At 47.6% G+C, this 17488-nt stretch overlaps 1 protein-coding gene across 1 annotated transcript in view; it reads right to left on the bottom strand.

Moving 5' to 3' along the window:
• LOC146784012 (2'-5'-oligoadenylate synthase 1-like) overlaps nucleotides 1-17488 on the bottom strand; it is a 72336-nt gene that overhangs the window by 39013 nt on the left and 15835 nt on the right. Inside the window, exons 2-3 of the mRNA XM_085633212.1 lie at nucleotides 5823-6129; nucleotides 4857-5032 (exon numbers count right to left, since the gene is read on the bottom strand). Coding sequence (XP_085489338.1) covers nucleotides 4857-5032; nucleotides 5823-6129 — 483 coding nt within the window. The remainder of the gene's footprint in view (nucleotides 1-4856; nucleotides 5033-5822; nucleotides 6130-17488) is intronic.

The raw sequence follows: 17488 nt of genomic DNA, 5'->3' as shown, positions 1-17488 counted from the left end.
AAGACGGAAGTCCTCATCCTGGGATCCTCACCCTCCGCCTGGGACGACCCCTGGTGGCCCCCCGCCCTAGGCAGCGCACCCAAACCAACAGACCACGCACGCAACCTGGGCTTCATCCTGGACTCCACCCTCTCCATGACCAGACAAGTCAACGCCGTCTCCTCGTCGTGCTTCAACATCCTGCGCATGCTATGAAAGATCTTCCGGTGGATCCCCACCGAGACCAGGAAGACGGTCACCCAGGCCCTCGTCACCAGCCGTCTGGACTACGGCAACTCCCTCTACGCCGGAACCACCGCCAAACTCCAAAAAAGACTTCAGCGGATCCAGAACGCCTCAGCACGACTCATCCTGGACATCCCCCGTCGCAGCCACATCTCCGGACACCTGAGAGACCTGCACTGGCTCCCGGTCACCAAGAGAATCACCTTCCGTCTCCTCACCCACGCACACAAAGCCCTACACAACCAAGGCCCAGGATACCTCAACAGCCGCCTCAACTTCTACGCTCCCAAACGCCAGCTTTGATCGACCGGCCTCGCCACCGTCCCCCGCATCCGAAGAGCCACCACAGGGGGACGGTCCTTCTCCTTCCTCGCCGCCAGGACTTGGAACTCCCTCCCGACCCACCTCCGCCTGACCCAGGACCACCTCGCCCATCAGGAAGCAACTCAAGACCTGGCTGTTCGAGCAGTAGCGGACCCCCCTCCCCTAGCGCCTTGAGACCCTCTGGGTGAGTAGTGCGCTATATAAATGCTTTGATTGATTGATTGAGTATATTTGGGATCAGAATAATCCTAAGCGATGGAGGGAGAACTGTAAACACTGGGATCAGGAAGGGTTATCAGACTAATATAGATTACAGGCAACTATTATGTTAATTAACTCCTAAAACCTTTCCTCATCCCAGTCCTTTCATTGTGGCTATACCATGGTGGCATGCAGTCTCTCTAAATCCTGAAAGAAAAGAACAACTGCTTCAGATTAAATGCCCCACATGTCTAGGAAACTCTTCTTCTCACCTTCAACCAGTAGTAAACAGCAAAGTTGGATGGAGTTGCCTAAGCAGCAGAGTGGTCTAAAATGGGTGTTCCACCAGCTTCCACCCAGGATTGCCCCGTCCCCATGTGGATCTGTCTTGTACCACCCCAATAAAGTAGGACCAGTTCACTCACGCAAGGAACATGGTTGACTTAATCCACCAAATAAGCGTCAAGGTATATGCTCATGGCCCTGATAAAGGAGGCCAGAAAATTCAGGTGGACTAGGCTGTAGCCCTGGAAATATTGTTACAGCAAACAAATGATGGATGGAATGCTGACAGTGCAAACATTCTCCCCAAGTCTAAAGATCTGGGTTAAATCCATCGTTCTTTTGCCCACTACGCCAACTCAGTTTGGACCCAGCAATATGCAAATCAGTCTTGACACTGTGCCTCATGGGAACAGTCCAGACCGAACTGCCAGGCCAGGTCCTCCCTGGACCGGAATCAAGCATCGTGGAACCAGTTTCAGGGTATGTTACCCTTCTTCAGCCAGGCTAGCTTGAATCCAGTTGCACAGTGAGCAAGGGACCCACGTCTGGGCATACCTATCCCACTTAAGGCAAAAAGTGTTACAAACAAACAAACAAATGATGGACGGAAATATTGGAATGTACCCCAGTCTTTCTCATCTTCCTCCTCTTAACAGGGGTCTTCTAAGAGAAGAGAGGAGCATCTGCTCCTGACGAAAGAATGAGAGTCCAGCCACAACCTCAATAGGCCAAAATAGATAGGTTAGTCGACCTGCCATTAATGATTCAGGAGTGAGTGAGGAACACCTCTTGTAAAGATGGCAGGGAGAAGTCCCTACTGTACCCAGTCCATGAGAGAGTTCCCCAATTGCACTTGCGCTTCAAAATTGTTCAACAGACCCAATAGATGGTGGACCAGTGGTTCTAGCTGCTTGGGCTCCGAAGGCATCACAAAGTTGCAGGAGGTCTGCCACAATAAATAAAAGATCAGTGTTTGATATGACAGGCAAGAAGAGAATGAGTGCAATTGACCGAACTGCTTTTCTCTACTACACCTGAAATCAATCCCTTTCTAGAGCCATGTCTTTCTGAAGAAGACACTTCAGCTAAATCCATAGGTCTATACACTCTTGCTTCAGTTGAGTTTTAAAGCTGACCATAATGGACTGCAGGTCCTAAGAGTGTCATGTGTGAGCTTGGATGATTGATAATAAGAATACATTTGTCCAGAGGCCGACAACCCCGTTTCTGTGTCCTTTGCTACTATCTGTACTGACAGAGTATGGGAAAGAAAATTGTCCAGGTACCAGCGAAGAAGAATTCCTGAGTTACAAATAAATGCTAGAACTGGCAACAGAACCGTGATAAACCTGTTCAGAGATTACATGAGGCCAAAGTGCAACACTGGAAAAGCAAATGGAACACCAGCACACAGAACCAGAGGAACCTCTGTTGGGACGAATGTAAGTGGCTGTGCACATATACATTCCCAAGGTCTATGACCATCAAAATTGTCCGTGGCAAGACTAATTTTTTGTAGAGTAGCCATCTTGAAATTAACTGTTTTGAAGGACAGGTTGAGAGCCTTGAGCCACAATGGTCAGCCCAAATCATTCTTACCCGCAACTAAAAGGACAGGCACAAAAAAGCTAGTTGGTGTGGTGTGTGCTCTTAACTATGGTGCTGCCAATTTAGGACAGGGGCCCCAGGGGAGGTAGGAATGATTTGCTGGGGCGACATGAGGCCTTGATAAGGTGGCCTCATCTCAATATATACTGGCTAGAATGAGGAATGATTTGAGGAGGTACTGTCTGTTGTGTGGTCCACTTTTGAGGCATACCCCAATCTTGCCCAAAGAGGCATTTTGAATTATGGATTTATTTTAAACAGTGCTTTTGCCACATATCGGTGACACTGTGTTGTTCAACATAAGGGATTAAAGTATACTTCTCATGCAGCACACACTCACAATGAATTGAATCACCCTTTGGATAAAGTGATAGATTACTGGGAGAGTAAAGTTCTAGATGGCAATGGAACTTCTTCATAACTTCTTTTCAGTGGCCTAAGGTCAGCTCAAACAAGTGGAAGATTCTCTGCGAAGACTCTGGGATAGACCAGTCTCTCTAAGTGACATTTCAAGTCTTTCTCTGGGTACAGTATATTTTCTGTCACACCCAAAATATTTATGTGGAAGAGATGTAGTGTGACCTGCTAACATGTGCTTGCTCACAGGAATCCAACAACAATCGCTCGAGCCCAATCTCGCTATTGCTCAATCTATCTATTTGTTCCTCCGCATTGGAATGTCTTGCCCCGGGACCGCACCAACAGGACTTATAAGAACACTTTTTTAACTAGGACTCCCATGCAGTAAAGCCCAAAATACACATCTCGTCACCCCTCTGCCAACCAGTGCATATGCTAATTGCAGCCCTCTTTGTCTATATTAGGCGCCTCAACTGATTTTGTCCCCTGTACCAGAATTTGTATTCGAAATGCTGATAATGCTAAATAAATGTGGCAGCAAACACCCAAGATGTTGGCCGGATCTCCTTCGGTGAAATTTCCCCACTGTCCTGTCAGAGAAATCTCAGGGTGGTAAGTAGGTTAACACCAAGCTGGCAAATTGGGGCTCTGCTGGCTAGAACATTTGGTTGCCCATCCACCAAACTTAAAATAAACCGCCTTCCCAACTGTTTGAGTTAGTCTCTGTGCATACTCTTGAAGGGCAAACATTTCCATATAATTATGGTACCTTCAATCCATGCATCGAAATTGTCAAGCAAAGATGGATAGATAAGTGGCTGTGTAGTTCCCCTAGGATTCAAACCTGTTGATTTTGATCATTCTAGGAAACTGGGTTGTTGAACTGTTGAAAAGAGAGCTAGGGATGACTTTTCACACACTCACAACAATCAAAATCCTAATGGGTAACAAGATGTTCCTGAAGAGTCCCTATCCTACATTAGGTAGCTTGGCACAGGCAGCGAAATCTTCCCCAGAGAAAATTGCAAGTGGTGTATTAACAGTAATATGGAAACGAGGGGTGCACACTTTACAACATATTTACAAAGCTCTCAAATTTGCCAACTAAACAGTGAAAACTGGTTGTATGTTTAAGGAGAGGCGCATGAAGTTTAGAACCTAATTTGTACTGGGGAGAAAACTGCCCAGGGGTCAAAAATGCGAATATTTTTAAGGATTAAGGAAAACGCAGCTGACAGAGAGATTTCCTAAAGTTACAAATACATTTCTGCAGTAGATGTAAATGGTATATCATATGTCATATTAATAACAAAGACTTTAAATTAACTCTTGTTTTAGATACTGATGCATCTGCAGAGCAGGATGAGCCCAGTAGTAAGAGCAGACAGACTGACGCTATCCAGTGTATCTGTATGTCTCTCTCTTGTCTCTTTCCCTTTTCCCATGGTCTACTGCTGACATGCATAGTATTTTTGCACAGTTATTAGTGGATTCAGGAAGGTGAGGAGATTAACATTGCTTCACTTGGATCTGGATTGCCATGTTATTGCAATCGTGACAACCAGAGACACTGTGTAGCCCACCCCCAACTGCCCATGTTGGTGTCTGCTGCTCTTCCATGGCAAACAGGAGAAAATCAGGGGAAGAGGGACATAGAAAAAGGTAGAAGGAGGGAGCAGAGTTGTCCAACAGCAAGGGAAAATATGGTCAGCAGGTCACCAGCGTAGTGTGTGTAGCAGTTTCTTTGCCACTGTGTATTTTCCTACAGGCGCATTTCCAGAGAGCTACCACAGCAACATGCATACACACGTCAACAGTCCTCTTGTTCTCTGATGTATAATTTGATAGCTTACCTTCTTGTACCAGTGCTTCACCAGGCGAATCAGGCTCTTGAGTTTTGGTGGACAACATTTCACAAAGTCTCTTTGCAGTTCTGTGATGCAAGGAGTGAAGTCCCCAGGGCCAACACTAGCCTCTAGTATGGAGATGTAGATTTTCGGGTCGGGTTTTACACCAGTGGTAACTTGGCCTGAACAAATGATGGAAATCCGCCATTATTCATCAATAAACAGTTTTTTCTCATTTTTGTGGGTGAGACATCTGGCTCATATAAAATTGCTTGCATCATTTTACTACACACAGAGAGAACAAATTAGTTAGCACTCGACAACAAAGTACACATGATCAAAAGTGGGTTCAATACTGTACCACCAACTCTGACTTGGTTAAAATTACTTTTAGTGGGATAGATGCTTCTCCCCCTTTTCTTTGTGGTAGAATTGCACAGCAACCTAATCATTGCATAGACTATGTACAAATGTCAGATATAGGAGTTCATGTAACATTGTGATCCATCAATATGAGGAAAAGTTGTTTCTCCCCATCAAACCCTATTTTATAGGTTCCAAAATGGACTGCAGACTCTCCTAATGCCAAGCTTCTCCTAGATCTTTAGCTTTTCTAGCGCTACTTCTCAGCTCCTAAGCTATCAAGAGCTTCTTCTGCCAGCCCTATCCAGCTCCCTAAGGTTGTTGTGTTTAGCACTAATTTCCAGCATTTGGATTTTTTCCTCTCTCCTTCCTATGCTGTCTAAATTCCCAATTCAGCGATATCGTTCCTTTTTGGGGTTTTTGCAACAATTTTTTATTGGCATTTGAAGCGCAATGCACACAAAATCAACACAACATCCCAGAAGAATTTAAGGTAAGCATAGCAACATCATGAGACTGCAGATTTCCCAATGTCTGAAAACAAACAAGGTATCTGCAGCACCAAGTGAACAAGTGCCTTACACAATAGGTAATCTGGTAATACTTTACCTAAAATGTCAAAAGCAGGAATTACATCCACATCGATGGCCTCATTCACCTTCCTGGAACGTATGGTGAAGGACAGGGAACGTGGCTGGCGCGGTTGTCCTTTAGAATCCAGATTGACTCTTGGTTCACCAATCTCAACATCGTAGGCGATGCTTTTCCGGCATTTGTTCAACATCTCACGAATTTCAGCAATGACATTGCCTCGTACCTTATACTGGTCTTGTAAAGACTGGAAGCAGCTCAGGAAGACCGTCAAGTCTGCATCAGAACCATTCTTCAAGGCTGTGCCTTTACCAGTGGATCCACCCTACAAAACCAGAAGGAACAGGGCTGTTATTATAGGTGAATCATGCCCTGGACCAGCCAACTAGGAATAGGACGCCATAGATCTGTGCAGGAAAGTAACAAAGGTAGATGCATTGTGACCAACTTTACTACACCACCTTCCCTGAGCAGATGGTAAGGACAGAGGCCCCAATTCACAAAGACTGGTGTGTGCTTTAGTGTCACTTACTCTTGTAGTACTACTGGCTTACTAGGAGTACCCCAGGCTTTTTCCTGGCTTACGTCTGGAACTCAAAAATACTAAAAAAGTAAGTTGCAGCCAATCAGGCCCATTATGTTTGCACCATTTTGCTCACTTAATAAGAAGGCAGCTAAAGATTTTGTTTGATATTTTACTTGGAAAATGCAACCATATTTTGACCATGATCAGTTGGCCTCCATGCATATTTAGTTTCTTGACAACAGAGGTGGCCCATTCCCTACATAAACGAAACTGAGGCAGCACATTTCCATCAAACACCCATATGGGGGTTGCAGAAAGGTTACAAAGATAGAGCATTTCATCCAGATATAGATAACTTTCTGGCGCCACTCCGAGGCCAAATCAAGGCTGTGCAGACACTTTTGTTTTATTTGTATTTATTTTATTGGGGGTGTTTACATAGAGCAAGGGATACATTCTAATCTGTGTGGGTTTCAGAAGTTAGGGTTGTTATTTAAATAAGCTCTTGAAGCCAAACACGAGTTAAGGTAGAATCCAACAACAAGCACTGGCACAACTGATAGATCTGGTATTGACAGACAACAGCCTTTTGCCTTTCCCAATGCTTATTTTTTTGTAGTAGCGTTTGCAAAATGCCGCTAGGGTCTCACTAATATGAAAAAACAAATTGGCTATAAACGAAATAATTTTTTTAGTTTCAAAAGGCACACATTGCCATTACAGTCTCTTCCACTGAAAGGAACTAATTACATTGTGTGCATATGTGCCCCCTGAAAACAAACAATTCTGGTATGGTTTCTGACTAACCCCCAGCCATCTGCCACCAACAGACAGGTTTCTATACCCCTGGGAAGACAGCCCTCTGCTCTCTGGGTCCAGGAACAAAGCACATTCTAGGCAGAGGTGTCCTGCCTCCTCCCCAGGATGGGCAGGGTCGTCGAAGAGGGAGCATCAAAGGCTTGCAGCCTTTGTTAGCTGCCCCCAGCCTTTTGCTGCTATCAGCAACTGGCCCCCATTTTCGGCACGAGAACCAGTGGGAAAACCTAGCCTGGAAGGGAGGTGTGCTCATCTTTGACAACCCCACCCTTTGGGTGGCGGAGGAGAGGTGAAGCACACATCTCAATCCCTGCCATCTAGTAGGTGGGGGGAGGGACCCCTCCAATCAGAAAGAGGTTTATGTCCCACACCCACTGAAGGGTGGCATATGTGTTTTAGTTCTCCCCTCCGACTAATGATTTTGACCAACTGCTAATACTTTAGTCCACCATAAAAAACTGAAATAACTGCCTGGAAAGGTGTGTTTTGACTGTGCAGGACTAATCCCAATAAATTACAAACAGTAACCAATAACACTGAACTAACCATTAACTGTGGGTCCCGGTGCAGCGTGCTGCCCGGCGTAAAGCACTTCGATGCCTCGTCAGGGGTAGTAAGCGCTATATCAATGCCATTAAAATCCAATACAATACAATGTGCTCCTTGCGAAAGAGTAAAATGCCATCGCCCACAGAGAAATTAGCCAATGGCTGAAGTGCGTTAGCCCATTCCTCCATGCTGTATGCTGCAGTGGGCAGAAGAAAAAAGGTGAATGACACAACAAAAGCTTAGTGGATGAAAATGACTGGCTGTATGCCTCTTTAAGTATATACACGATACACATATATAATTTTAGTAAATTCAGAAGGTCTTGACTGATGCCATACCTAAACAAGCATTTACAATGCAATGGTCTCGGCAATATTATATGTAGAGATATTGGTATTGCTCATTATTTTTTTATCATTTTTGTATCCCTAAATAAATGGCATTGTCATTTCTATTGGCATTAGCTTTTTTTTTTGCATATGTTTGAATTTTGAATCCAGATATATAATACAACAAGTAACATTACACCTACAACAAGCCAGGGCTTTCAGCTTTGTCAATGGTTGTTAGTTGCATAAAATAAATAAGCAACGACTATGGCTGTGTTGTATATAAAATTGAAAATGTTTCAGTTTTTAAAATGATGAGACTGTGAAAGAACTAAAACGAGTCTCTTTGAAGTTACATCAAAGTCTTTGAGCAGGGGTACTGATGCAGAGTTAAGATTTTCTTTCCCACCCTGAGGATGAAGGCAGAAATGCAGAGCCCGATAGGGACCCGTCTCTGCAACTGCTTTGAAGAAGCGCCGGTGCTTAGCACCGGCAAGACCTGGCACACTTAAAGCCCTGAAGCGGGTGCCACATTCAGCACTGTGTACTGGAAGATAATCGCAAACAGCTTGGAATTAACAACTGTCTATGACAGACCAAAGCTCTGATGGTGGAGAGAGTGGGTTTGGGATCAGTGGTTTGACAGCTTGTCATGGGCCCTAGTCGAAGTAAGGAAACGCGCCATTGACTGATGTGTGAACTGGGAAACACAGCAATATTCCGAGTGCAATGAGCTACTCTGGCCTGTGTCCCGGTGACACTGCTCCATCTGCACCAGTGGAAATTATGCCCCTGTTCGGGGTAGCTGCTCTTCAGCACGCCACGTGCTGTACAAATATTCACCATAGCGTGTGTCGGGGCCCTGCGCACGCTGTGCGGGGCCTGCCTGGCATGTGATGCCGCTTCCTACTGTACTGCCTGGAATGCGGGTTGCCATAGGAATGTAAGGTCCGTATCCAAACCGCGACCGAGACTCGGCCAGTTTTTCAGGGATGTGCACCACCCTGTGCCTCAACCCCTCCACCTCTGTGTACACGTGCTTGCAGGGGCAGGCATGCAGCGCCACCCCCTCCCCCCCCCCCATAACACACACACACAGACGGCCGGGGAGCCGGGCCCGCAGCAGCCGCTCATCTGGTACGCATTTGCAGACTCTGAAGTAAACCTTCATTAAGTGGCAGGAGCACACTGCTTCCGATTCATTCACCAGCGCAGTAAAGCGCTCAGTTTTCTTTCACAGAATCCCCAGGGGGGGCCTAAAAAGCACCACGTCCAGGGTGAAAAGTGATTCTGACGGCGCGTCGCTCTCCGGACTCCCAAATATAAACTCCCCTGCACGTCTCTCACCCTCAGACACTCGCGCCCCTGACTCGGGTTCCGCTGAATTCTCCGACGTCTTCCTTGAACTTGCCATATTTATTCAAGAGGTCATGAAAGGAACATTTTGTTTCCCCGCCCCCAGTTATTTTATAGACCTAAATTAAGCCTGCGCCCTCACCTCTGCTCTCAATTGACTGCATGGGAACACTGTAAAGAAAATGAAGGGGAAAAAAAAGTCACACCCAGCTGCTGATGAATGCGCGTGTTTGTTGGCGCTAGTCCAGCGCCTCCACACCGCGAGTGCAAAGGAACCTTCACTGCTCTGCAGAAGCCGTCTCCGCCGGCCCTCCCGCCTTAACCACCCCACGACCCCCCATCCCCTTTATTTTCAGAGAGGCATCGGGTGGCGAAAAAGAAAACAGGCAGCAGCGAACCTGATTCCAGAATAATTATATCTGGCTTCTGCACGCCTGCGAGTAACGGCTTCCTCTCTCATCACAACGAGTGAGCCTCTGTAGTGCCGAATCGGCCTTTCCACCAAAGAGTCACGGGCCCCCAAAAATCGGGAGGGGCTTCTCCCAGCCTGCAATTGAACCATGATCCCGGAGCGCGAGCTGGATGCGAGCTTGGGGCTCTAAAAAGGGAAGACGGCGGAAAATCCAAGCCTCTGCAGCCTGCTCTCCACCTTCCTTGAGACTGCCGCGGCGAGCGAGCCCAGCAGCCAGTCTTCGAGCCGAGACCTAAAAATGGCGGATGGAAGCTTCGAAACTTTTTCGGATTCGGGGGCGTGTTCCTGCTGTTCTAAAAGGGCGTGGCTAAAAAGTGGAAAGAACAGCACGGAACACGCCCCCGAATCTGAAAAAGACGGAGCCTATTTGGAGGGACGACTCTCTCCTCCAATGGCTGGCCTCCGTTTAGGAAGCCAGCCAATGGAGGAGAGGCAAAAAGAGAGGCGGGCTAAAGAGCCACTCTCAGAAACATTAAATCTCTGACTTCCGGTTCTGCCTTCGGCAGACCGGACGGTCTTCGACCTAATAAACGGCACATGTTGCACACTTGGAAACTCTCGGGAGCTCTCAAGAGGCGGGCGCGCCCTCAGAAGACGCTGTGGAGCTTTTCCGCACTTCGCTGTCTATGCCAGACGGAGCTCTGTCATGAGGGTCACCAGTGCTTAAAATGGAAAAATTAAAGTGCAGGTACTCTGTGTCAGAGTACCTGATTGTTTCTGAGAAGTGCCGGTACACTCCAATTAAAAGTATTACTTCTCTCTTGAGAAGTGCCGGTGCTTCCCCTCTCAAAATAAAAAAGTGCCGGTACTCAGTACCGGTCCATTTAAAGCACTGTAATGAGTGAGGAGTCTGGGGTCACAGCTTGCAGAAATAAAACCAAACAGGTCCTAATGCATGAGTGCCTGCTCTACTGGGCACTCAAGCGGTGGTGCGTCCCTGCGGGGGGTCGAATACACACCTCTCACTCCGGCCTCGGTGTCACGTGAGTCAATGACTGAGGAGAAAGTGCTCATCATCACAACACACAATAAACAAAAATACACACAGGGGCTGTTACATGCACACCAACATAACAGACCACCCAAGAGACTGGTTAGCCTCGGAAGGGTGAGGGTGGAGGGTGGCGATGGGTCAGTTACACACCTCCTGACTGCCCAACTCCCAGCAGCCTCTGTGTCATGGGAGTCCAGCGAGTGCTCCCAGCAAACATACATCAAGGCAGACTGGGCCTGCTATGCACAGGTGAACCCCGCAGAAACAAACAAGGCTGGCGCAGGAGGAGCCCCCCCTCATTGAGCTCTTTCGCTGCTCCTACACACGGTGCACTCCGCCCTTCTCCCCAGTGCCCTTCGGCCCACCCCGCAACCCCTCAATGCCCCACTGCTCCGAATCGACCTTGGGCTGCGTCAAGTGATGCACATGTTACTGACCCTGTGACACAACTCCGACTGACAATGGAATGGAGACAGAGACGGCTGCTTAAGAGAAAATATATTACACAGTTTAGAAAAAATATGATAAACTGTTTAGCACAGAATAGGGATGTGTTTCCTATAAGCATCATGGCCTAACAGTCCGAAGCAAGGCAACGTTGTGGAGCTGCAGTGCTGCCACCAAAATCCACTTGGGCTGGTCTGCATTATATGCCCCTCCCAACATGGAGGGGGGGGGGGGGGGGGGGCTGCGCCTATAAAACATTAGCTCAGATAGGGTTCTGCTGCTATCCGATTAAGAGATCGACCCTCGCCATTACCCACAGCTCTAAGGGCGAATTCACGACCCCGCCAGACCAGCCGCTGAATGGGTGATATGTGGCCACTAATTCGCTAGATTTGCTTCCACTGCGCCTTAATTCATCCCGGCCGCACCTAGGCGCTGGTGGCAAACTTTACAGGGGTCGTAAAACAGTCATTTGGATAAGCAGAGGCATACAATCTGAAATGAACCCTAGATTTTTTCTCAAACATTTAGAAAAAATCAAGAGTAAAATAAGCATCATAATTGCAGATAAATAATATAGACAAATGGAATGTCAAACATTTGCTCTCATCAGAATCCTGTCCAGAAGGCCAAGTTTAAAAAACAGCGACAACAAGGCCACTGCAGTCAGCAGGAGCAGCAAATAAAAGTGTTGCTGCCACTATAATAATGTTAATAATAGATATTGAAAATAATGGCCAAATTATTTGTATTATGATTCTATGTGTATTATTTGTATTATGGTTATTAATATTATTACTACTATTACAATTATTGCCACCGACGGAATAATTAATCAGAAACGTAAAAATACTACTATTATAACTACTATTAATAAATGCTGGTTGTAATTCTAACACTACTACTAATCTACTATAACGCACACTACTACTAAGAATAAATAGTGACCGAAATGATAAGGATTTGCTATATTAATTCACATTCCTTTAAAGCAATGCTATTAACTCTGATTAAAAAAGGAATATAGTGCTTTACGTTATATTATATTATCAGCATTCTTTCTTCTTCTGCTTGTTACTCCTGTTGTTATTCGCTGCGAAGGGCCACCCGGGCCTCTAACACCGTGCCCGGGGCACCTGGAAGGATGGAGTGTGTCTGCGCCCGTGAGCGCTGGGCTCGGTACAGAATAGAGTGAGACGAACCAGTGGGCTCCACTAGTGAAACATTTGCTCTGCGTCTTTGTAAATAGGTTACCCAGACACTGGCGGGAGTTTGACCCATTCTCCGCCCCGTAGGACTACCTCGCGCTGCCTCTCACCTCTCTGCAGCCGGGGCCGCGCGCCACTGCACGACGCAGCTGATGGTTCATCTCCCGCTAACGCGTGCGCAAGATAAACAATGCAAGGTGTGTCCGGGTCAGGGCTCACGAACACACTCCAGGGCCCTTGCCCTGCTGCCCCTTCGCTGCAGCACGGTGGAGGTGCGACTGGATGCGGGTACAGCAAGGGGGTACCGGCAGAAGGTGGCCGTGAAGTGGGCACAGCCGCCCAGAACTGGCAGCGAAGACGTCTCAGCCTTTTCACGAGACGGAAATGGGACAAGAGGGACACGGATCTGAAAATGAGGCAGTCACTGTGTACAATGTAGCATTAACTGTGTATATCCTGTTTGGTGTACAATTCACTGTTTGTACTCTGCACCAGTAATGCTGTGTGCATTCATTGTGTACTCTACAGCACAAGTATCTGCTGTATATTCACTGAGTGTACTCTGCACCATCGATGCGTTCTGCATTCATTGCGTACTCTGCAGCACATGTATGCTCTATATTCACTATGGGAGCTCTGCAGAATGATTTTGCTTTCCCTATGTGCTCTCTCGGGCTGTGTGAGGGAGTTAACGTGTATGGCGGATGGAAGCTTCGAAACTTTTTCGGCTTCGGGGGCGTGTTCCTGCTGTTCTAAAAGGGCGTGGCTAAAAAGTGGAAAGAACAGCACGGAACACGCCCCTGAATCTGAAAAAGACGTAGCCTATTTGGAGGGACGGCTCTCTCCTCCAATGGCTGGCCTCCGTTTAGGAAGCCAGCCAATGGAGGAGAGGCAAAAAGAGAGGCGGGCTAAAGAGCCACTCTCAGAAACATTAAATCTCTGACTTCCGGTTCTGCCTTCGGCAGACCGGACGTCCTCGACCTAAAAAGCAGTTAGTCAATTAGCCTAGTGCACCACTCTGGGGTCTAAACTTGCAATGGCCAAAGGTTGAAACCATTCTCACTTGCGCCTCTTGTATGCAGACAATGCAAAGGGCATTGAGTTCTGTGCAAAGCTGTGCATTTTTAGCTATGCTCTTCAAATAAAAATGTAAGTAATATTTTGCACAATTCTCAAAAGTAATGTAAAGCAATCTTCAGGGACTAATATTCTCATAATCCAATTTTGCAATTTACTAAAGCCCTGATGATAAGTGAGGCCTGAGTTTTCCGACCGCTGTGCAAATACGTGTTTGTACAGGGGTCAGAATTCCGAGGCGCGCTGGTTTACCACACCGAGTGTTTACTGAGTGTGTTAAAGTGTTATCCTGTTAATTTTCGGCAGGTCAAAGCTGCCCGAATTTAACAGGGAAAAAACATATGGTATTTCCAGTGACTTGCAGATTTTGTGCCTTGATCACCAAATTCCATGTTAATTCCCAAAAACTCAGAATAGGTGCAGTACATTGCAGTTGAAAACTTCCAAACCCTAGAGAGCTGGATTTCATCAGCTCCAATAAATAATACCTTCCCTCCATTGCACTCGTAATCATGGCCTAATTTTATTTTGCAAAAGAGGGTTGAAAATGCCTCAGCGTGTATGCATGTATGTTTGTAGTATTTGTGTAAAGTGGACCTGGTCAAATGGCAGCAGAAGGTTGTAAAGGGTTAAAGGCAAGCATACAATCAAAAAGTGATAGGAGAGGAAGCTAGGTTCTGGTAGTAGAAGTTTACGGATACATCATTTTGCTGCGGTCTTTAAAGCTTTAAAGAGCCGCATTTTCAACTTTTTTCCTAAATTGTCAACGCGCTGGTATAAGTCAGCCATCCCTCTCAACAGCAGCACTCCGGTACATGCGTAATGGTAGTATTTTTGAAATATTGTGCCCATTGTTGTACAGTGGTCGGTATTCCTGCTTAATGCTTGCCATGGCACAATATGGGTAATGCTTGGTATTTTTAAAACGTTTGCTACTTTTGCCTGAGGCCTCAACATGTAAGACTGGTGTAACCTTTCTGTATCAATCATCCATGTACTCACTTGTTCAATCATTCATCCATGTGTAGTCACCATTTTGTATCTGTGCCATCGGTCACTCATCCAGTTATTCATTCATGCACCAACTACACCTGCCAACAATGCACACGACCACACACATAAACCTATGAACCACTTTTACTTACAATATATATGGCTAAGCCTACCAGCTTTAGTACTAGTTGTTTGAAATTCTGTAATTATCTGGAGTATGAAGACCCTGTCTTTACATCCCAAACGCCTAAAACCAGCTCTAAATCTCTTCATGGGCCATAATTCTTACTGCTTTCTACATTTTTTCGTAATGCCGGCGCAATCTAGGTCTTTGGACAAAACTAATCTAAATACTCAAATTCTTCGACAGTTGCAATAACCCTGTCCGATTAACCAAAGCTGCAGTTAATCTTGGGGTTTAGTGGGGGCATGCTTTTCGCCAGCGGTTAGATGGCTGCACTTTAGGCGAGCTCTGTCTCTATATGCGAAATAACAACTTTTCACCCTCCTTGGTCTCCCTTGTTCTTCCTTGTGCTATAGGATTGATTACTTATTGAATAGTCCCCTCACGTGATTTGCCTGTTGAGACATTGTGTATTGTTGCCATATATTACCCAGTCTCAATTGGGTACACGGGTTTACTCCTGTTATTGTTTGCCTTTCTTCAACCCAGGCAGCTGCTGTTGCCATAAAACTATGCCTGCCGGAGCCTTGCGGGACGCTATCTTGCCCAGGATCACACAGCGGCCTACCTGACGTGGATGGACTGCGCCTCTCGTCTAGGAGGCGGCCGGTGTGATCTTTGGACCCTTCGACCGATCGCCTCGGAGGGGGGGTGACCCTGCCTGTAGGCGCCGTCACGGCAAGGACACAGCTACATGCAGCTTGGGGCCCGGCTGGGTCTCGGCTCTCGTGATGGAGAGGCTGGTGTGGTGTGTGAGAGCCTGTGGCCTGGCCCCGGCCCTGCCCCAAGAGAACAGCTTGCCGCAGGAGGATTCGGCGGTGCTGCGGGAGAGACCCTCCGCGATCGTGACACGGCCCACAGATAGATGGGTAAGGAGCTGAGGTGTGGAGGGAGGCGAACACCTGCACACTTGCGGGCTGTCTTGGCTGTGTCTCTTGGACTCTTTGGGCCTGTCCCCCCCCACCCCACAATCCACTGTCGCTATGGTTGCCTCCACCTGGCCTGGCGGCGGCTGGCTCAGGCCTCCTGCCCTGCCGCCGCCCCGTTGGATCTAGCTGGCACCGGTCCGGACACTGGACTCTTGGTGTTTATCGTTGCTGCCAACATTGGGGCTCTGGAGGGCCCTTGCAGATGCCGCCCTGGTCCATGACTTGACCTAGACCCCTGTCTGTGGCCTCCATCTACCCTGTGGGGGGGCTCCAACTGTGGTGTGGAGAATGTGCTGACCCCCTCTGCTTGGTGGCACACCAGGATGCACCCACTGCCCGCCTGAGCACACAGGGCTGAACGTGCACCACTCCTGCCCCCCCCCGGCACTACTCACTTGACGGTTGCTGATCGTGTTGGTGATCAGGCCAAACAGACACACTAATCCCACGCTTGCCTGACGCAGACACGCACCGTCTTCATCACTGCTTTTAGTGTGGGGCCAGGATCCCTGGCAGGCCGCTGGTGATGGGGAAGGCCGATGCAAAACAATCCAGGCTTTCATTTGAGGGCCCCAGGGCGGGCAAGGCAAAAGGATCACCTCAGGAGGCTGGTGAGCAGGCCACACAGACAAAGGCATCAGAAGTTCAGGACCACAGCTTACGCTCTCTGCTCCTCGAGGTGAGATCTAGCTTGAAAACCATTGACTCTAAAATCGATAATCTCACCTCCCATCTAGACCAGGTCAAACAATGGGTTGACACTCACAATGCCCGCATCACGCAACTAGAGGCAAGGGTCTCGGACGCAGACGACACCGGAGCGGAGAACAGGCAGCGGCTCCTGAAAATGGACAAGGTGCTGGAAATTATCCGTGCAAAAAATGAAGACCTTGAATCCTGCTCCCGCAGGAACAATATATGCATTGTGGGACTTCCGGAACCCACCACCATTAACAAAATGGAAACCTACCTAGAATCATTGTTGCATGAACTGTTCGGCGAGGCCCTGTCAGACCTTTTCATCGTTGAGCGGGCGAACAGATCAATGGGCCCGTGGGCCCCCTGGAACCTCCGCAAGGCCAATAATAGCTCGCCAACTGAACTACAGCGACTCAATACTCCAGAAGGCAAGAGAGGTGGAGGAGGTCAGGCATCAAGGTAACACATTATCCTTCTACCCTGAGTTTACATTAACTGTGCAAGCTGCCCGTAGATACTTTCTCCCAACTAAACGCATACTTCAGCAACTTCACATCACATATGCGCTCATGTACCCTGCTAAGCTGCGCATAAACTCTGGAAACAAACCCCGTTACTTCACCGACCCCAAGGCTGCCCTAGCGTTTGCAAAGTAATTGCAAAAATCGCTCCCCCGAGATAGTCAGTTGCCCACTGAAGAAAGCCATGCAAGCGACAATGACTGAACTTGTTCAGGATAGGTAGCGGCTATGGTGTGACCCTATTGGAAATAGGCCATCATTGATCGTGTTCAATTGCAAATCTCCTCATTGCATTCCTGCTCTTTCTAACTGTTGTGATTTATCATTCTCATTGTTCCCCCTTGTTGCGACCTGCCGAAATCGGTCACCCTGCCTCACAGCACAGGATGCCTGGTTGAGCCCACGCACCCAATTGGGATAAGTCTTATAATATGTTGATACCCCCCAAGTTGGGGTTCCCTGGGTGGGGGGGAGGTCCGATTCTGAACCATGTTGGGGGTTTGGAGGGGGGAATGTTTCTGAAACGGGTGCTGCTGCAGATTCTCATCCCAAGGCTATGTTTCAGAATTGCACACGTTCAAATA

The sequence above is a fragment of the Triturus cristatus genome, chromosome 11, assembly GCF_964204655.1.
Source record: "Triturus cristatus chromosome 11, aTriCri1.1, whole genome shotgun sequence".
NCBI classification, from domain to species: domain Eukaryota; kingdom Metazoa; phylum Chordata; class Amphibia; order Caudata; family Salamandridae; genus Triturus; species Triturus cristatus.
The sequence above is the reverse complement of the archived record's forward strand: the minus strand, read 5'-3'. Positions and strand labels throughout refer to the sequence as shown.